General features: G+C 43.5%; 1 protein-coding gene across 9 annotated transcripts; it reads left to right on the top strand.

The window, feature by feature from the left end:
- The first annotated feature begins 2,429 nt into the window (after positions 1–2,429).
- On the top strand, positions 2,430–20,671 carry LOC309343110 (prolactin-releasing peptide receptor-like). Of its 9 annotated transcripts, XM_081864393.1 has the most exons (4): positions 2,430–2,791; positions 4,545–4,605; positions 15,387–15,452; positions 17,604–20,671. In XM_081864393.1, the coding sequence occupies exon 4, from the start codon at positions 17,630–17,632 to the stop codon at positions 18,749–18,751; it is 1,122 nt and encodes a 373-aa protein (XP_081720519.1). In that variant the 5' UTR covers positions 2,430–2,791; positions 4,545–4,605; positions 15,387–15,452; positions 17,604–17,629; the 3' UTR covers positions 18,752–20,671. The 9 variants fall into 9 exon arrangements, with proteins under 9 accessions (XP_081720519.1, XP_081720522.1, XP_081720517.1 ...); XM_081864396.1 differs by lacking the exon at positions 4,545–4,605 and having other exon boundaries at positions 17,619–20,671; XM_081864391.1 differs by lacking the exon at positions 4,545–4,605.
- The last annotated feature ends 1,336 nt before the right edge of the window (positions 20,672–22,007 follow it).

Genomic DNA, 22,007 nt, shown 5'->3' with positions numbered 1-22,007 from the left:
TAGCATATATTCTGACTGGGGACTCCATCTGAAGTAATGGTGCCACACACCTCTGTGGTCAGAAACACTCTAGTGTGAGCAGATGCTTTTAGCGTTGTGGCAACAGTTCTCTGGAATTCTCTTCCCTTTGAAGCAAGCCCCATATCTATCAACAGGGGCATCCACCTGTTGCCCCTTGTTTCCACTGCTCTTTGACTTCTCCCTGGAGCCATTAGCTATCACTTTCTGTTCTAACCCCAATATAAAGGAGTCCTGGAGAGAGGCGGAAGAGCATCTTTTAAACTTCTAGACAACATGATCTGCATGGTAAGTACCCCACAAGAGGCTCTGCCTAGTTCAAGGGAGCTTCTTCAAGCTGAACAGATGGCAGGTCTTCCTATTAGCCTTCACAAATCCCAAATTGTGTATTTTAATGTAGCCCCAGGTATGCAATCAAAGCTAAAAGAAGCAGCCAATATTCCAAACGGCAATAAATTTTACAAGTTCAAATTCCACAAAATATAAACAACTTGTATACCGTAAATTATATTCCCAATGGCTGTTCTTGTTGTGGTTGTTTTAAATGATACTGGTCAATGGAACAGTCCCCAATTGTCTTTGTTAGGCCAAATTGTAATAATACAATTTTTGGGGGGTATTTCTTTCAGATTCTCTCCATACCCTCCATCCTGGCGTTCTTAAAAATTGACAAAATCTAATTTATAATTTTTTATTCCAAAAAGAACCCTGGATTAGCATTGAAAAACTATTTATAGGCCAGATGGAAGGGGATGAAGCTTTCATATCTGTTGTGATATTAAGACACATTTCGAATAGGACAGCTTTGTTTTATTATTAGGAAGGTTAATAAGAAATGAATTTCATTAGAATAGGGTAGGTCACAAGAAAAAGATCTTGCCATTTCTTAATCTAACTCCTTCTGCATTACAATCTATACACTGAGGATATGGGGGGGAAATGGCAGCACCATCTTTCTCCAGTTTGTTCAGCACTCATGCCACAAACTACCACCCACAGATCGGGGATATGAGCTTGCAGTATATCATTTTATATTGGGAGAACTTATTCAGGTTATGAAACTTTTATAACAATGATGCTTCAATTTCTACTGAACAAGTCAGACTAGTTGTAGGAGACTCAGGGCTAAATTGACTGCATATCTGTCAGTTTCAACATTTATTGGCTAATTCTGTCTTTAAGGCATACACTGCTGGACTCCTTACTAAATCTAAAGGATTTAAAAAAAATTAAATCTGGCTCATTGGGGCAGAGTATTAATATTTGTGCTTTATTTTTTAAAAAACAACAACAACTTTTTGTTATGTTTCATTAGAAGGTCTTAAACTTACCTGGGAGAAGAACTCACAACTGAAAATAGATGAATATAAGTGGAAAGACTTTTGGGGGTCTAAGCCCTATAAATCACCTCATTTTATGGAATGGAATATTCCTTAAAAGTTATGTACAGGTAGTACCACATAGCTTTGCAGCTTTCTAATAAGCTATTAAATAACCCATACTATAGGATTGTTAGCATAGTTGTGGTAGCAGGGGGCAATTTTCCCACTTAATGGTGAGAATGCTCTTTGGCATCCACATTTTGGGCTGATGATTCTGAAATTATTATTATTTTAATTAAATGCCCATTTAAGCCTCCCCACAACTTGGTCCTTTGAACTTGGGGGGTGATTGAAAAAAATGTTTTCCACTGTAAGGAACATCTTACATGGATGCAGACTGCAGCAAGAACTTATTTGGCTCAGAAGTCAAAGATGCTTCAAGACTCTCGTTGTGGTATAAGAATATGTGGACTCTGACTATTGCTGAGAAAATAACTCACATATTACCTGTTTCTAAGAGTAGGGAAGACCCAGAACGTTCATATACCATTTGGTGAGATTGCATTTCTTACGTGTCAAATACAGATATACAAAGCTCTCTTCCCCCACCAAACTGCAAAATTTGGCTTTCACCGTGTGTTTTGCAGCTCACATCTTTCCACAATATCTGCTCTCTACTTATTTGGAAAACATGAATTCTGTACTGCTCTGCTCCTACGTTTTGCAATTTTGGTTGTGCTTTGGTTGTTTTTCATAAATAAAAACTTTTTTCTTTCTTTTTTAAAGAAAGAAACCAGTGGGGTTTAAAATCTCGATGCTTTAGGCGTGAAAGAGCTTTCAGGCTTCGTTTGGAATTTCTGCCTAGATGGAAAGCCACCGAGGTCATTTAAAGTTAATGCTGGTGGATCAGGAGGAAGAGGTCATCACAGCAGGCGACCTCTCTTTGCCGCCGCAAGCACCCTTCTTCTCCGGTAAGGGCGGAATAAAATTTGATGCAAGGGGATGAAGTGGGAGGAGAAGAGGAGCTCGCTGATTTGAATAAAAGACGGCGGTCGGAGGGGGGCGAGGGTCTGCTTCTGAGGCTCGCTTTGCAAGTCAGAGCCAGTGCGCGCGTTGCTTCAGCACCACCAGGCGCGGACAGCTCCCCGTGGGGCTCTCTTGATCCAGCCTGGACGATGCTGCGGAGCAAAGGGACGAGCCCAGAGCCCAGAGCCCAGGAAAGCTATTGAATCTTCTCTGAAACATCTAGCGGAAAGACAAGGGGGGCAGAGAGAGGAGCAGCCAACACACTGTTAAGAAACCGCGTCTTCGCAGCAGCTCCAGACTGATCTACAGAAGACACTTAACCGCCTGCCGAAAAGCCACTTGTGGCTCTCCTTCTACTTCAAGGGGATTTAAAGTGTTCCTTCGCGGAGAAGCAAGAGCCAGCAGCCTAAAGGCAGGAGGAAAAGGTTTGGGAAATTTACTTTTTTATTTTTATAACTTATTTCCCCCTAGCGTGACTCTGTGCGCAAAAATCTCAGCCCTGAGCTTAGACTGAGGATCGAGATAAGTGTCCGGGATTCATTAAAGCGGCAAGTGAGTAGTGAGCACCGCGGCAGGGTTGGGTGTGTGTGAGACTATCGCTGAAGACCACAGAAGTTCAGAGAGCAAACAAATGTGAGTGCCCTGAATTCTCCTGGGGCTCTCTGGGGCATTTAGCTATTCTCTCTTCATTCTTTCAAGTTGCCTGTTTCAAGTTCCTTGGAGTCACCTATTTGGGAGCAGGGGAGAGGGGTTCAAACACATCTCTCTCTCCCCAAATCCCTCAATAGTAACAATAACAATAATAGATGATAATTATTAATTGTGCTTACGTCACATGCCTTATCTAGTTGTAATCCCGTATAGGGTAGGTCAGTATTCTCCATACTGCAGACTGAGACGTTACTGGGTTAAAGAGTAGGTTGCCTAAGGCCACCTGGTGAGTTCATGGCAGAGGTGAAATCTGAATCATGGACTGTCAGATCTGTAGTAAAATAATGGATTCTGTGGGTGGGAATTGCCAAGCATCTTATTAGAACAGAAGCAAATTGCCCTGTTCTCACCACTGGTTTGTCAATATTATTATTCCCCATACTGTAGTTGTTTTTGTGGGGGGTTGATGAGGCTGGTGAGTGTGTGGCTTGACTACAGCCGCCTAGTGAGTTCACGGAAGAGGAAAGATTAGAGTCTGGCACCTCTTGAATGTAGCTAAAGACACACACCACCCTTTTATATGAGGTGCTAGAATTCACCATGAACACCTTCCTTGTTCTCTTAAGAGTGTCAATGGAAGCCACCTGAGAGGTGCCAGAACTGAGTTCCAGTGAGTTCTGGCTGAAAAAAGCCCTGCATATATGTGTGCTTTGAGTGTGCTTTAAAGGTATGGCATGTATATGCAGCCTCAGCCTCTGAGCCACTGCCCCACTTGTTTTTGTACAAGCTACTATGCTACACCAGCATGAAGTATTCTGAATCCTCCAAGCAGTGGCATAGTGGGGGGGGCAGGGGGGGCTGTTGCCCCAGGCGCACAGAACCAGGCACTCCCTGTGGAGATCCCTATTGCATGCCCTCTGTGCCAAGTGCACAAGTACCCACCCATTGGTGGCAAGGGCTGGTGAGTGAAGGGTGAAGAGCTGTACCACACCTTACACTTTCCCTCCACAGAAAACACTACCATGCAGGAGGAAAGTGCCTATTGTCATGTTGTGTCTTGCTACTAAGCAGCTGTGTCTTGCATGCTAAGCAGCTGGAATTGGCCAAACCTCATGTGGGTTACCTGCTTTCTCTTATAGCTGAAGTGCTTTCTCTATAGAAAAAGTGCACTGGGAAAAGTCGTGATGTTAATTAACATTCTACAGATCCTGATAGGTTTTGTGCCCTCTTTTGTCATGCTGCTGGCACACTACCTTTTGAAATGAGAAGGGCAATTACCCAGCAGCTTTCTATCGTCAGGTGACAAAGTGTGTGTGTGAATGACATGAGGCTGCCTTAGGTCTCCCTAGCAGTGAATCAGAAGGGAAAGAGATATGCTCCAATCCAGGATCTATTAACAGACAGCACAATCTTTGTTGCAAGTGCCCTTGAAATGGTCAAGCAACGTGGTAAGAATACAAAGTTAGTTTTACTGATGGAAGGCTGAGTGAACTCTGCCTTGGTCATATGTAAGTAAAATGTTTGCAGGTTGCTGTGCACACCACCTGGAAGAGAATCCTGATGAACCAGGCTGGGAAGCAGAAACAAGGTGGCCCATCTTCTTGTTGGCAAATCATCATTTATTTTATTTTTCTGCAATCACACCCACCTGCAATCTGAGGGGGATTAAAATCAGGGCAAAACACTATTTTATCACATTTATGTTTATTTTATCTATTACGTTTATAACCAACCTTTCCTGACAAAGGAGCTCAAGGCAACATTGGTGTCATGTTTGAAGCATTCATCTTAGTCAGTACCTTAAGAGGATTTGTGTTGTTTGGTTAGATTCCTACAGACGCAAGAGTAATCCTTGCAAGCAACTTCAACTGTGAGCAAATAATTAATGGAACTCAGGGCCACTTTGATAGTCACACAATTCCTGCACAGAAAGTACTTCCAAGTAGGAATAACTATGAAACATATCTGTAGATATTAGCATGTGATAGTCCTATCTTGGTATATAGATATAGATTGTTTGCCTGCCATGCAGCTATGACTTCCAATACATACACATTTTTAAAGCCCTCACATGTCGGATTATAGTGCATGTGCAGTTTGGGTGTTAGTTCCTATGTACAGTATCTTCCATTCAGTGCCAGATTTATGTATAAGCTAAACAAGCTATAGCTTAGGGCCTCATTCTCTTGGCCCCCCCCCAAAAAGAATTAAAGGAAAAAACACCTGGATGTACATTTCCAAAATATAAGATAAAAAACAAATAAAATAAAACCTACATACAGCAATAGTGTTTTGTGTTGTGTAGGCTCCTGTGATGCAAGTAATGGGCCCCGCCTGCTAGCCTGCTCCCTAAAATATCACTGGTTTGCTCATTTCTATATATAGGGTGCCTACATAAAATATGTATTTTATGATAATATATATATTTTGTTATGTGCAAATGGCTTTAGAGACCTATTAAGTTCATAAATTACCATATAGCATATATTCAACACAAAAAACAGCTACAATTTGTTGTTGACAAAGGACAGCTGGACATATAAAGGGCCCCATTACCTTCAGTAGCTTAGCGCCTCATCAAACCTGCTTCCATGCATAATTTGAATATAACACATGAAGCAAATCTGCTTTGGCAGCTTCTTTGATTCCTTGTGCATTTTGCAGCACACAGGACAACAGAAGTAATAGCAACACACATTTTATTGATCCTACGTAAGCAGATACCAGGAGAACTCCCTGCAAAAACCGTTTCCCATTCAAACACAGGAGCTAACACACTCATGTTTCTGCTTGACTGAGGGAAGGAAAAGAAATGAACTAAGCTGCTTACAAGAGGAGGCATGCTCCTTATAGTGTTTCCACACCAGATATCCAAAAGCATCTCACATTGATGTACTGATTGTTGCTGATGTGGAATGTGAGAACATCACCGATGCCGGATGGAACATGGAAGTAAAACTGCACATTTAAGCCAGTAGAGATGTTAGATTGGGTTTTGCTTACATTAGCATGTGGTCAACACAAATGTAGGACTTACCCATGGAAAATACAGTCCCAAGCATTCTTTCTAGAAAGTAAGTCCTATTGAACTCAGCAGGAGCTTCTTCTGAGTGAACATGCTTAGGATTGCACTGTAAACTCTTGTCATCCTCATTCAGTCAATCTGCTCAGAATTCACTACTGAACAGGACCAGTCTGGATGTAGGAAACAGCAAAGAATGTTAAGAAAATGTATTGCAGTGAAGAAAACAAAGGTTTGATTTCTTGCTCACATGCATGGAAAATCTCTTCCTCCCACAACATGTGTGCTTATTGGCCATGCTCATGCTCCTCCCTCATCAAAGTCCTCCCCACATTTCACCAATCCCTCACCCTTTATCGGAACTGTTTCCATGTGGAATTCCTTCCATAAGCCCCTCTTACAATCAGACCCTCTTCTGCTTCACTTTGCAGAATTGGTCTGATCCCCTTCCAGTGTTGCACTCACCACCCCCAGGAGCAGAGTGCTGACATCAGGAGTGGGATGGGGGGAAGATTCGGAAGGAGCCGACAAGCAGATCTATTATGGGATTCATGCTATCCCTGGCTATGTAAAGAAGCCACTGCTTATTAGAGTGCCTATTAAATGTGCCTATTCACACATTTCCAATTTCCCCCCAGATGGAAAACATCAGCATAATGCATAATTCATTGGCATAGACTGAGAGTTTTCTTCCTCTGCAAAGCTTTGGATAGTGAATACAACTCACTATTCCCTGTGAAAAGAATCAGTTCCCCAGTGCTTTTCTTTCAGTGGGCATTTTGCTCCTCCTTGTGGCAAGATATGAAATACTCCAAATTATCCATTGGCAGATCCTCAGCTTTGTTTCATATTGTACCTTCTTGGCAGAGAGCTACTAATCTGAGTTGTAGTCAGTCCCTGGAGTCCAGTCACACACAGAGAAAAGATGCAAATGGATTTAGGATGACAACCTCACTGCTGTTTTCTCCAGGCAATTTGTTTTTTCCTGTTTTGCTTATACCTACCAGTTGCTTGGTCCCTGCTCCTGCCAACCTAGCAATTCGAAAGCATGTCAAAGTTCAAGCAGATAAATAGGTACCACTCCAGTGGGAAGATAAATGGTGTTTCCATGCTCTGCTCTGGTTTGCCAGAAGCGGCTTAGTCATGTTGGCCACATGACCCAAAAGCTGTCTGCGGGCAAATGCCGGCTCCCTCAGCCTATAGAACAAGATGAGCGCCGCAACCCCAGAGTCATCTACAACTGGACCTAATGGTCAGGGGTACCTTTACCTTTACCCTTACCCACCGAAAAAGTATTCTGGCATTCATCATGTGGAATCTAAAACCTGAATTTTACAAGCTATTATTCAAAGAGTAACTAGTCACACAGGGATGGTGGTGTGTGTGCTTGCTTTTTTGATGGCTTTATTTACGCAATAATTCTCTCTCCCACCCCCATAAACATACATGGAGGTTCTTCATTTGTGGTGCTAGATCCTTATTTTGGCTCTATAGGTGTTTCCGCTGTGAGGATTCTCATTCAGTTCATAATATTTTGTTGGTGGGAAATGTTATTCTTGAATCAACTGCTGTTGGGATTGCTGTGTCCCCTCCCCCTTTAATCCATTGGTTATGCTGAAGGCTGTGCTTTCCAAATTCTCAGTGTGACACAGTAATAATATAAATAATATATATTATTTATATTTATATATCTATATTTATATATTTATTTATAATTTATTTCCAAATTCTCAGTGTGACACAGTAATAATATAAATTATTTATATTTATATATCTATATTTATATATTTATTTATAATTTATTATTTATACTTTATACTTTATTATTTATTATTTATACCCCGCCCATCTGGCTGTGTTTCCCCAGACACTCTGGGCGGCTTCCAACCGAATATTAAAAACAAAACAGCATCAAACATTAAAAACGTCCCTAAACAGGGCCGCCTCCCAGTAGCCTCCCAGATGGCTTGGAATACAGTTTTGCTCAAGAAGGGGGGAAATGCTGCTGTCTGTGAGGAAAAGAACAAGATACCTTCCACCCATCCCCATTCCCCAAACAGGCGCCAACCACAGTGGCCGTCAGATCTTTCTTCAAAACTGGTAATGGGATAGTGTACTCCACCAAACCTGAAGGCAGTAGAGTAGTTTTGGGGTGTTGGGAAAGAACTGGTGAATACCAATAAATCCTGAAGTCCTTTGTGTGTGAGAAACTACTAAACAAAACAGCAGACTGCCTGAATTCCAAAAGTGTGGGGTTGACTCACTCTCTAGCCAAAAGAACCTCCAGCAGAGTTTAAAACTGAAATAAACATTTGCAAAACACAGGAAATATAGGTTGCTAGACCTTTAAATATCCCAGTGTTAAGCACTCACAGTGTGTTCCCCCACCTTTACCCCTCAGGTATTGAATAGACTATGCATTGTTCAATCTGGATAACCCTCTTGTGTCATGCAGGGCTTGACAGGTTTGGAGACTAAGTTCATCATCTGACTATGCTCTATTCAGGCATATCCAACTCCCCACAGACTGTGATCTTCTCCCAGCATAAAAAAAACTGGCAGTGATCTACCCATTGTCATTGGAGGGGGGAGGAGCGTGCGTGGGGTGGGTGGATTGCCCAGAGTTGTTGAGCTTTTTTGGAGAAGAATTGCACAGAGGGTTTTTTTTGCTTTTCCCCTGTAACTTTTTGTACATAAGGATCCCACGAACTACCAGGATCAGCCAGGGATCTACCTGTAGATCATGATCTACTGGTTGGACGTCCCTGCCCTGTCTGAATGAAAAGCAAATGCTGGGATTGGACCCTGGTGGTGAGTGGGACAATTGCACAATGCTACCAGCCTTTGGATGCCACCACAGCTTCTTCTTTTTTTTAATATTCTGAGCTTGTGACCATGTCTTTGATGAAGAGAAAACATGGACCACTTATAAACACCATCTCCACCCCCTTGAAAGATTCCATCAACGGTGTCTGTGAAAAAAATTACACATCACTTGGGAAGACAGGTGAACTAATGCCAGTGTACTGGAAGAAGCAAAGATCACCAGTGTTGAAGCAATGATTCTTCAACATCAACTTCGTTGGACTGGTCATGTTGCTCGGATGCCTGATTATTGTCTTCCAAAGCAACTACTCTATTCCGAACTTAAAAATGAAACACGTAATGCTGGTGGTCAACAAAAGAGGCTTAAAGACTCTCTCAAGGCAAATCCCAAAAATTGTAGTATAAAGACTGACAATTGGGAACACTGGCCTGTGAGTGCTCCAATTGGAGAGCAGCCTTTACCAAAGGTATCACAGACTTTGAAGATGCTCAGACTCAGGACGAAAGGGAGAGACATGTTAAAAGGAAGGCAGGTTTGGCAAACCTTCACCAAGATCAACTCCTGCCTGGAAACCTATGTCTTCACTGTGGAAGGATGTGTGGATCCAGAATTGGCCTCCACAGTCTCTTATTGACTCACTGTTAAGACCATGTTCATGGAAGACAATCTTACTCAGCTACAAGTGATCATCAAGGAGGAGGAAGCAATCCATATTCCTAGTGGTGGTGGTGGTGGTGGTGGTTGTACTATACATAGAAACTGGATCTAAACTTAATTTACCCTCCAATTTCCATACAACAGCCATTCTATAAGTATAGGTTTACTCTCAAACCTACCAACAGCTTGCCGATAAATCTTCAATTTCAGCAGCTCATCTTAAGAGTATGGGCATTTTGCCAATTTCATAGGGATGATAACTGCGAATTTTCTTGCAATCTCTGGTGAATGGAAGACAAAGAACACAATTTTTCATAGAAATGAAAAATGCTAGAAGATTTTCGGTGTCAAAACAACAACTTCCTTTTTTTCCCAGAGAAGGGAAATAAAATCTAAACCACTCCGAAAAAGCACCAAGAGGTTTGAGAGAGAAAGAGAAGAGAGGAGTTGCCATCAATCAGAGTGTAATTGGATCTGAGGTTCAGCATAAGCCGTTTTCAATGTAACTGCTGTAAAATGAGGCAATTATAAAGCTGACAATTATAAAGTGGAGGATCTTACCTACACCATATGCTCATGTCTGGTCTCTGGTACATCAGTGAAGCTGGCAGGGGAACATTGTAAAACCAGAGTGAGCTAGACCATGTACACAGCTGGGTAACTTCACTGAAGGGCCCAGGTGTCACTGGAGATAGGAGTGTCTACCTTTTCCAAGGATATTCCATCAGCGATGTTGTGGAAGCAGGAGGTGAAATATCCATGTTATGTCCGAAAGCAAATGCCAGCTATAGAATGCAGCAGTGATGATAGAACTGCACAGGACTGTTGGCGAGCAGCCCCGCCCCCCCAGGAAAGGCTGACTCCTCTGAGGCCTCTCTCGGGTGCAGTGGCGTAGCGTGGGTTGTCAGCACCCGGGGCAAGGCAAGTAATTTGTGCCCGCTAACCCGTGGATTTGCGCCCCCTAACCCTAACCCCCAGATGTTGCACCCGGTGTGGCCGGCCCCCCCTGCACCCCCCACGCTACGCCACTGCTCGGGTGGTCTGCTCCTGGCTGGTCTTGGCTCAGTCCAGGGAGACCGGTAATAAGCGACACCTCCCTCTTGAGAGATGCACACTCACTTTCCCCTTGCATCTCAGCAGAAGAAAGAAACAGTCTGAAAGTAGCCTAGTATTGTACTTTATTCACAGACTACATAGAGCTAGTACAAATCATGTCTGCTCTCTCAGCAGCCTCCGTACAACTCACTCCTTCCTCCTTTGCAGCAACAACAGGAAGGTCTCAAGTTACACTGAGAACACAACCCTGAGAACAGCGTAGGACATTCTGTCTCGCGCTCAGTAACATCAGAAGTATCACATGATGTAAACAATGTGCTGCTATCACACAGCTGGTGAGCACACAAATCCCAACAAGGATATATGTATCACTTACCTTGTAGTAGTCTCAGAAGTTCAGTGGCTGGTATCCTCTCCTTCCTATGCAAAGGAGACATAGGCCTGTCTAATCACAGATGCTACTGGGGTCGGTGGTGTAGCGTGGTTTGCTGGTGCCCAGGAGGGGCATGTGCGTGCACCAGGGGGGTGGGGCATGGAAGGTGAAAGGAGCCTGCCATGCCACCTCAACCCTTGCCGCTGATGCCTCCAGAGTGGCACCAGCCGCAAGCTGCTTTGCGAGGCGGGGATCTGATCTGAACGATTCGCCAGGAGAATCGTTCAGATCAGATCTCTGCCTCGCAAAGCGACACAGGGCTGACAGGGCGGCATGAGCAGCTCTCGGCCATCACCCTGCAGCCCCATCCCCATGCTGTACCCCCGACTGGGGTAATTTGTCATTCATGCAGGACACTTCCAATCTGGCCAACAATGCCAGTGCTAGGAATCAGCACCCTGCTTTCACCATCACTCCAAGGCACACCATTTGTGTATCCCCTTCCCTGTCCCTGGACCCTAACAATGAATGCTATCACCCCCAATTTCTATGTTACTGGTTGTGTGGTATGGCACCAATCTTGAAGTGGTACAACGTGCTATGTGTGGAGAGACGGAGGGAGGGCAGCTTTATTTGTCCATGTGTGATTGTTTCTCAGACAAGATGTAAATGGAAATTACAACACAATCTCAAAATGCACTGATTTTTATTTGCAGTTTAAAATTGAATATAGTGAAAGAGACATTTAAAGCTGGCTGTGAATATTGTCCCCCTATTGAAATATCTTCCCTCCCGAGTTGAAAACTGAAATGATGCCCCTCAAGATTGCTCTGGTTATGCCAACTACTGATCTGGTTTGTTTTGAACCAAGAGCTGCTCCTAACTAGAGATTATTAGATAGTCCTTCCGTAGGATAAAACTCTGTCAGGATAAGCTGGTTTACATTTCCTCCTGGTTTTTGACCTCAAGCCTTTGTACAATTTATATCCTGCTAATTGCCAAATCCAATTAACACCAAAATGAAAAGGTGCCAGAGCTCCAAAGGTGAGACCATACAATCTGTCACCCATTTCTACACAGCAGGCTACCCTAGATCATTATGGATGGAGCCCCTATTGAGTAAAGACATACATAAAAACATGTCTTGAATAATGTTATAAAAGGAGAAATCATACTGAAGATAGAAGTGGCCAACTGAGCAAATGATAGATCTCTTGATGTAGTTTGCAGAGCTTCAGAAGAACTTTGCTGAACTTTGGGTTCAATCCCTGGAAACTCCAGGTGGAGCTAGGAAATACTCTTGTTTGAGACATCAGAAGGTCTGGGTAGACAATGCTGGAGTAGAGGAACCAATGGGCTGACTCAGTGGAAGGCAGGTGAATGCCTTATGTTCCCAACTGATAGTAATATTTTAAAAGAGTATCAACAGGAACGTATTATTCACCAGGTGTGGGAAACTGTGGATATATAACCCTCTTCCCTTATAGTTCTGGTATATTAGTGTCCCAACTACTAAACCACTCAAGGAAACAGTTTCGCCTGGTGCAAGGATCGCTCGTAAACAAAATATAGAAGCTCTCCCAATGCTACTCTCTGGATTCGGTCCGGAAAATAGGATTGGAACCACTGCAATACGGTGTCCCCGAGTCCTGTTCCCCAAAGCTGGTCGAAGAGGAGACCACAAACAATGGCTATCAAATGTCAAGGAGAGATCAAGAAGGAGGAGCAAGGTCATACACACACACACCCGTCCCACTATCTGCAAAGGTCAACTATCAAGGCAGCCAAGGTTGACTCAGTTAGATGGTCAGTCCTGACCCCAGATTTGAATGGATCTAAATAATCTGTGTCCTCCAAGAATGCTTGCAGCAGCCCCGCCATGGCCCTCTTCAATACCTTCCCCCCAAAGCAACTGTCCGACAGTTGTCCCAATCCAAAGTGCCCCATGCAGTGCTTGGCCTACACTTCTATAGCCTGACTGGCAGCATTGTGCATCCCTGGCCCAGGGTTTCCTTTGGGGTCAGCCCCTTTGGGGGGGTCAGCCCTTGGCCTGTTGTTATAGTAAGGTGGGCAGTGGACCACACCTCAACCCCAGTGGCAGAAATTAAACAGTAACTTCCGTTACAAATAGCGCAAACACTGTTGTTGTTGTTGTTGTTGTTTAGTCGTTTAGTCGTGTCCAACTCTTCATGACCCCATGGACCAGAGCACGCCAGGCACTTCTGTCTTCCACTGCCTCCCGCAGTTTGGTCAGACTCATGTTTGTAGCTTCAAAGACACTATCCAACCATCTCGTCCTCTGTCGTCCCCTTCTCCTTGTGCCCTCCATCTTTCCCAACATCAGGGTCTTTTCCAAGGAGTCTTCTCTTCTCATGAGGTGGCCAAAGTATTGGAGCCTCAGCTTCACGATCTGTCCTTCCAGTGAGCACTCAGGGTTGATTTCCTTAAGAATGGATAGATTTGATCTTCTTGTAGTCCATGGTTCTTCCCATTCTGTTGTTTTCCTCTATTTCTTTGCATTGCTCGTTTAAGAAGGCCTTCTTGTCTCTCCTTGCTATTTTTTGGAAATCTGCATTCAATTTCCTGTATCTTTCTCTATCTCCCTCGCATTTTGCTTGCCTTCTTTCCTCCGCTATTTGTAAGGCCTCATTGGACAGCCACTTTTCTTTCTTGCATTTCCTTTTCATTGGGATGGTTTTTGTTGCTGCCTCCTGTATAATGTTGCGAGCCTCCATCCATAGTTCTTCAGGCTCTCTGTCCAGCAAATCTAAATCCTTAAACCTGTTCCTCACTTCCACTGTGTATTCATAAGGGATTTGATTTAGATTGTATCTTACCGGCCCAGTGGTTTTTCCTACTTTCTTCAGTTTAAGCTTGAATTTTGCTATAAGAAGCTGATGATCTGAGCCACAGTCAGCTCCAGGTCTTGTTTTTGCTGACTGTATTGAGCTTCTCCATCTTTGGCTGCAGAGAATATAATCAATCTGATTTCGATGCTGCCCATCTGGTGATGTCCACGTGTAGAGTCGTCTCTTGTGTTGTTGGAAAAGCGTGTTTGTGATGACCAGCTTGTTCTCTTGACAGAACTCTATTAGCCTTTGCCCTGCTTCGTTTTGCTCTCCAAGGCCAAACTTGCAGTTGTTCCTTTTATCTCTTGATTCCCTACTTTAGCATTCCAATCCCCTATAATGAGAAGAACATCCTTCTTTGGTGTCACTTCAATAAGGTGTTGTAAGTCTTCATAAAATTGGTCAATTTCAGTTTCTTCAGCACCAGTAGTTAGTGCATAAACTTGGATTACTGTTATGTTAAAAGGTCTGCCTTGGATTCGTATCGAGATCATTCTATCATTTTTGAGATTGCATCCCATTACAGCTTTTGCCACTCTTTTGTTGACTATGAGGGCCACTCCATTTCTTTTGCGGGTTTCTTGCCCACAGTAGTAGATATGATGGTGATCCGAACTGAATTCGCCCATTCCTGTCCATTTTAGTTCACTGATGCCCAGGATGTCAATATTTATTCTTGCCATCTCATTTTTGACCACATCCAACTTACCCAGGTTCATGGTTCTTACATTCCAGGTTCCTATGCAATATTTTTCTTTACAGCATTGGACTTTCCTTTCGCTTCCAGGCATATCCGTAACTGAGCGTCCTTTCGGCTTTAGCCCAGCCGCTTCATCAGCTCTGGATCTACTTGTATTTGTCCTCCGCTCTTCCCCAGTAGCATGTTGGACACCTTCCGACCTGAGGGGCTCATCTTCCAGCGTCATAACTTTTATATGCCTGTTGTCTTTGTCCATGGAGTTTTCTTGGCAGTGATACTGGAGTGGCTTGCCGGTTCCTCCTTCAGGTGGATCACGTTTGGTCAAAACTCTCCACTATGACCTGTTCATCTTGGGTGCCCTGCTCGGCATAGTTCATAGCTTCTCTGAGTTCTTCAAGCCCCTTCGCCACGGCAAGGCAGTGATCCATGAAGGGGACAAACACCCTTACCTGTAACCAGATGATACACAAGCAATAGTTGCAGTACACACACACACACACACACACACACACACACACACACACTTGCTGACTTGGGAGAGCAGACCAGGCAAGGAGTAGGATGGTGCAAAGGCAGCCCCTCCTTGTTTCTCTGTGAGTCTGTTCTGTACCCATAATGGTGTACTGATTGTAGTTGAAACAAGGGAAGGGGGGGGAGAGAATGAGCAATACAGTTAAATGGGATGAGGATGATGTGTATGCCTTTATTCTACATATTGCAGAGTTCATTTTATATCGGATGGCAGTAGAATAGTTGTAACATTAACTGGAAATGGAAGGTTGTCATTGGGGAGAAGCAGCCTTTGTAAATTCAGTCTAATTCTTGTTAAATCCATACAAGTGACACTATTGACATTGCTGGTGTCATTTGTTTATGTGCACACAGGCCATCATGTATGAATGCACATTTAATGAAGACCAAGGGGTTAAGCCAAAGGCTTCATAGGAAAAGGTGAGTATTAAGAAAGGGTTTGACCTGGCGGGGGGGGGGAGGGAGGGAGGGAGGGAGCTGTTATGCTGAGAAGGGGATTTCAGGCACATGCATCAGCAAGTGGAAATGAGCAGGGGGTTTTTTGGAGAGCAAGAGACTTTCAGGATATGGGAGAAGAAGGCACAATGGAATTGGCTGAAGAGAGCTTTTAAAAGCTAGATGGGGGGTTGTGCTGCAGCAACATGATGGCTAACTACAGAGCATCTGAACGTGGTACAGAAGACATGGAGAAATTGGGAGCACAGGTCAGGTAGTTCTTCAGCAGTGTTCGAAACTCCCATTGTTCTAGGTGCATTTTGCAACAGGGAATTTTATTAGTGTGAGCAGTTTCTGAGCTCTGGGCGCAGTACTGCACCTAAGATTTCAGATTAAAACTGCAGAGTGGAAGGAAACGAGGACCTTTTTCTGCCTCCCCACTTCCAGCTACTCTCTGAAGACTGGAGAAGAGACCCTCTTAAGAATATTAGGGGAGTGGGCAGGGGAAGGACCGGACCATGTGAAAAATGAACATAATATTTTAGCTGCAGTTCATTCATTTTCTGCTTTGTACTATTGTTATATTAAAAAAGTGTGCCTAGACATTCCGTTGTTGTGCCCATAACCTAGGTTTAAGGTGACATTTTAGCTCCTAGCTTTCATATCTCAGTTTCTAACACTGCTCTTCAGCAATATCTTGAAACCAGTACTTATTGACTTTAATACATTTGTACCCTGCACCTTCAACTCCCAAGAGTTCCTAAGGTGACAAATAATATGAATATTTAACATAACTATCACACACACATTCACACAGAGCTAGCACCCGCAAAATGCATCAAACACAGCAACAACAGCTGAGTTCAACTGTTTAAAAAGGGAGAAGTTCAAGTGGAATAGAAGCCTGGGGAAACTAAAATAACCTTTACTGGTGGCTAAATTGCATCACAGTAGGCACCATGTGAACTTCCTTTAAAAAAGACACACTGTATCAAGGACGGCAGCGGGTGGTGGGACTAATGAAGAAAGCTCTTTCCAGCCAACATGTTTCTTGCCTCAAGAGATTCTATGTCATCAGTGGACATCCGCCACTGCCAAATGAAAATGCTCTTTGCATTAGCCTATGTTCATTTCTTCTTATTCTCCCAGTTGTAAACTATGCACGACCATGACATAGCCGAAGAGCATGGCAAATAAAAGACCAGGGTCATGTTCTGAATAGCAGAAAGGAGATTAAAGTCCTGAGAGTGGATGGACCGGAGGTGCTACAATGCAATGCTGTGAATGCTCAGATAAGGAAGGACACGGGATAAGCGCTCTTAAAGAACTACTGGAGCTGACAAACAGTATCTGCAAGCTGCTGCAAAGATAAAATGACATAAGGCTTTACAAATAAGACATGAAAGGGTGCCACTTTCTAATTTGCCATCATGGGAGTAGTCCTGCAATTTAGTGTTTATTTTTAAAAGACCAGCTGTGATGCCCATCACCGTTCAAACATAAAATACAAAACAAGTCTCAACCTGAAATTGATTTGCAACACAGGATTAGCCATTGGAGATGGTAGGCGGGAGAAAGAAGATGAGGAGAGACAGAAGTTAAGGACACTTTTACAGTTGCAAATAAGAATTCCCGAAGGACTCCATAGCTTTGGGAGAAAAAGTGCTTAAGGTAAAGATGCCTGAGGAGCAGGGAATAAACTTAGAAGAGGCGCAATGAAATGTGATCTGCTCAGGACTTCTAAGGGATGTATTATGAAGAGTGGGAGGTGCTAAGGGTGATAGAAGATGAAGGCTAAGATGTGCAGGGATTTTAAAGATGGGGACTGGAAGTTTAGGCATGACATTCACATCCCTTTGCCACATGCTGCTACAGTCTTCCCAAACTTGGTGTTATACAGACGTTTTGCATGCTCTGGTGGGAGTTTTACTCCAGAATGTCTGGGGGGCACCAGACTGAGGAAGGCTGCTCTACCTATACCTTTACCTACAACTTATCCCCATTCCCCAGTGATATTTAACATACTGGGAACTGTGGGGAGAAGAATTCTGTGTGCAGATTGGCTCTGAATGTAACAGTCCCCCACATCTCATAAATTCTCCCTCCCACCTAACTTTCCTTTCTATCTTATTGCAGAAGCATCGTCACAAGGGAAAACCAACATGGCAGTGGACAACCAGCTCCTCAACGACTCCTGCTCCAATAGCTCAGCTCCCGTTTTCACAGGCCTGGACCTTCTCTTTGAACTGAAGCCACTCTTCATTCCTCTCTATGCCATCCTGGTGACGGTGGCCTGCACGGGGAACTTTCTCCTCCTCCTCCTCATTGGTACCACCAAAAAGTTGCACTGCACCACCAATTTCCTCATTGGGAACTTGGCAGCCGCCGATCTGATCATGTGCATTTTCTGTGTCCCGCTGACTGCCTCGTACGCGTTTGAGATTCGTGGCTGGCTCTTTGGGATGTTCATGTGCTACTTTGTCACCCTCATGCAAGTGGCCACAGTGTTTGTGTCTGTCCTCTCCCTCACTGCTATCGCTGTGGACCGGTATATTGTCGTCGCTTACCCCATTCGCAAAAGGGTCAGATGCAAGTCCTGTGCCTACATTGTGGCCTTCATTTGGTTGCTCTCTATCGTGGTCTCAGTCCCCACATCCATGCACACCCATTACCTGGATCTCAACAGCATTGGCCACGACATGATCATCTGCGAAGAATTCTGGAAGCACCACAAGACCGAGAGGTGGCTGTACTCTTGCTTGATGCTCCTCTTATCCTACATGCTCCCGCTCTCTGCCGTCTCCATCTCCTACTGCGCCATTACTTATCGCCTCCGGAACAGGAGCATCCCAGGGGCTGCCTACCACGGCCAAGAGAAATGGACTAAAAAGAAGCAAAAGACTTTCCGGATCCTCGTCATCTCTGTCATGTGCTTTGCTTGTTGCTGGCTCCCTCTTCAGGTGGTTAATCTGATCATAGATATAGACGAGGAGTTTGTCGTCCTAGACAAGAGATATGTCAACGTCATTCAAGTGTCCTGTCATGTGGTTGCCATGAGTTCTGCGTGCTTCAATCCGTTCATCTATGCCTCCCTCCACAACAAGTTCCGACTCCACATTAGCAACTACTTTCATCAAAGGAAGAGGTCAAGCACCATGTGCCGCAAGGCTTCCCGGCTGAATACCTGCTCCACTTTGGCAGATCATCCTGTGGGCCACAGCGAAAAAATAGCGCTGCAAGAGAAGTTTCCTTTTAGCCCAAACCCAGCAGCCCTACAAATATAAAAAGAGCCAATCTACTGTCAAGGGTGTATGGAGCACCTTTGCTCTCAGCTTGTATAATGTGTGGTCCATAGCAGCTGGTGTGCTGGACCCCTGAAACTGGCATCCATTCAACTTACCTGGATGGTGTTGGGGATGCACAGGCACAGCAGAGCTCCTGCTATTGGGTTTGCCCTGCCCTGCCCTCTCTTTCTCCCTGCCCCAGCCCAGCCCTGTAATCCAGGTAAGCTGTAATGATGCTGGTGCTGAACGGACAGCTCCTTGGCTCTGCAGTCCTATCAGCCTCTACTACTGTGTGCATACCTGCCCTGTAGTCTGTACAGCCTGTAAAGGGGGCGGTGGTGGTTATTGGCTGGTTTTTGTGTTTTCTGATATGTATTCTGTGTTCTCGGTTTGTATTTTCATGTTGTGAATTGCCCTGTGAAGGGCGGTATACAAATTTAATAAATAAAGATAAGATAAGGAAGTGCCCTCCATTAAAAAAAGGTTCCAGATCTGTAAAAATAGCATTACTGGAAGTGGAGGGTGGATTGCAAAACCAGCAGATGGGGTTTCTGGCTGAAGAAGCGGAGCCAGCTAATCTGAGAAATGCAGCTGTTATATATATTCATTCAGAATCAACATCTGAACATATCATTGGCAGAAGACACACTACTTTTTGTACTTGCAAAGTGGACCAGTGCATTTGGTAAAAGCTGAACCAATGTTGTCAGGTCTATAGGGCCAAATTTATAGGAATTGCTTGCTTTGAACTCCAGTTTTTCCCCTCATACTTTGTCACACCAGAGTTGAACAGATGTGGATGTATATATTGCATTTCCATGCACAACATTAAAAATGTTGCTTGTAATTATAATTCATACATTACATCAAAGTTATTTTTCATGAGTAAGTGAAACAAATGGGAATAATTAAGATTCCATTCACACTGTGCTAGTGTCTTATTGTGCTAGTTTTAAAAGTAAGATAATTATTGTGACAATGTGATGTGCATGTCAGAAACTGAAATAAAGTTGGATATGGGAAAATACACTGTAACGAGCAGCCAATTAGATATTTAGGCCACAGCACCAATGTATTTGCACCATTAACTTCTATTCAAGAGCTAGGGAATTCCACAAACTCCAATATTCTCCCAGCACCTTCAAAAAATTTTATTCTAAATTATGGCTTTGCTGGAATTTTTTAAAGTCCAAATAGCATGTACAAAAATACCTTCTCAGAAATGGAAATTCTATTTTTAAATTACTATTATTGTTGCTATAGCTTTGTGGTTAAAGTTTTGCAAGTGTATACGTAGACTGGCAATAAAAGGAAAGATCTAAGTGTAAAATGATGCAGAAACGCCTCCCCAAAAAACTTCACATATATAATGATCCAGTCTGAACTGGTAATGACTAATTGGGAAATAGATATTTGGTCAGTGAGGAGGTCAGATCTGGCAAGTAGCAGCTGCGAAAGAAACCATTTCTGTTCCTGGAACTACCAGGGGAGAGACTGAAAAGAAAACTGCCAATATTGTAATGTCCATATAGATACCTGTGGCAAAGCCACATTTGGAATACTGCTTGCAATTTTGATCTCCACACCCCCAAAAGGATATTGTAGAGCTGGGAAAGTTGCAGAAAAGAACAACTGGCATAACTGGGTGAGGGTGGAATTTCTGCAGCACTTCCTTATAAGAAAGAGCTACAGTGTTTGACTTACTTATGAGTAATCATGCCTAGGATTGGGTTACAGAACTTGCAATCTTCATGCTTGTAAATATACAGCTAAAGTGAAGCATTTTTATATCTTAGTGATTAGAGTCACTGAATTGAGCACATGCTTATATCCAGTGCTTTTTTCTGGGGGTACGCAGGGGTACGCATACCCCCTAAACATTTTGTGAATCTAATGGGAGAAGAAGCTAATGATTTAAAACTTTTTAGGTTCTTCTCTAGCACAGTGAAACATCAGTTCCGTTGCTACCCCCGATGGCAGCCTCGTTTCCTTGTCACAGAGTTTCCTGAGTCTCAGATGCAATGAGAGTACAGTGGTATCTTGGGTTAAGAACTTAATTCGATCTGGAGGTCTGTTCTTAACCTGAAACTGTTCTTAACCTGAGATACCACTTTAGCTAATGGGGCCTCCCGCTGCCGCCATGCAATTTCTGTTCTCATTCTGAAGTAAAGTTCTTAACCCGAGGTACTATTTCTGTAACCTGAAGCATCTGTAACCTGAAGCGTCTGTAACCCAAGGTACCACTGTACTCCTAAACACTTTTTAAGAAAAAAAAAAGCACTGCTTATATATCTCTTCCACTAGCCTCAGTAGAGTTTTAAGATTCTTCAGGGAGTGTTTAGCATTTTGGGGGTGGGGGCAACACTAAGGCCTATTTAACATGAGCACATCAAAGACAAAGTGTTCACATCATCCTATGCACACTTACCTGGGAGTAATCCTACTGAGCAAGTGGGATTTACTTCTGAATAAACATATGCAGAATTGGCAGCATGTTGTTTTCTCCTGCAGCTTGATAAAAGGTATGTGGTTATATTTTTTAGCAAAGTCCGTATCTATTTTTGTAAGCTGGCCACATATTGAAACAACCTCTCCTAGTAACAGCTCAATAAAATCCATTTCAAGGGGATTAGATATAAGCAGGTGCCTATTGATTTATTTCATATAAAGGGGGTGGCTAGGTAAGATTTGCAGCCCCTTGCTACTCTGTGCCAGCAGCAAAATCTCAATCACCACAGAAATCCCTTGAGCTGCGCTAAGTATTTCAAATGCAGCCGAGCACTCTTCACGAGTGAGACCAGAAACTATTTAGTTGTAACAAGCACAGTGCGCTGCAACACTTGGGAGAGCTTAGTGCGGTCTAATAATGCTTTAGTAAAGAATGTATTTCTCTATGAAGTCGTTACACCAAAATGAACTTTTGACGTGGATGCTGAGAGCATTGCTGACAGCTGACAGGCTCTCTGTCTGTCTCATGAGATCATGGAGGCATGCGCCTTTAGGGGTGAAGTCACACAGTGGAAATCATTGACAAATCTGGCTATATCCTTACGGTATAAAAGTCCCTGTAATTTAGTTATTGCAGAACAAAACAGCACATAAGTTATGGGTCTCTAAGGAATAGGGAGATCCTGATCACTTCTATTCAGAGTTTTGGTTTCAGATTTACAGTTATCTCACTCCCTGTGCCGTCAATAGAAATATGACTGTCATGATTTTAGCTCAGGTGTTATTACCGTATTTAATATGTTTAGGT

Source organism: Podarcis erhardii (genome assembly GCF_964252035.2).
Source record: "Podarcis erhardii genome assembly, chromosome: 1".
Taxonomy (NCBI): domain Eukaryota; kingdom Metazoa; phylum Chordata; class Lepidosauria; order Squamata; family Lacertidae; genus Podarcis; species Podarcis erhardii.
The sequence above is the reverse complement of the archived record's forward strand: the minus strand, read 5'-3'. Positions and strand labels throughout refer to the sequence as shown.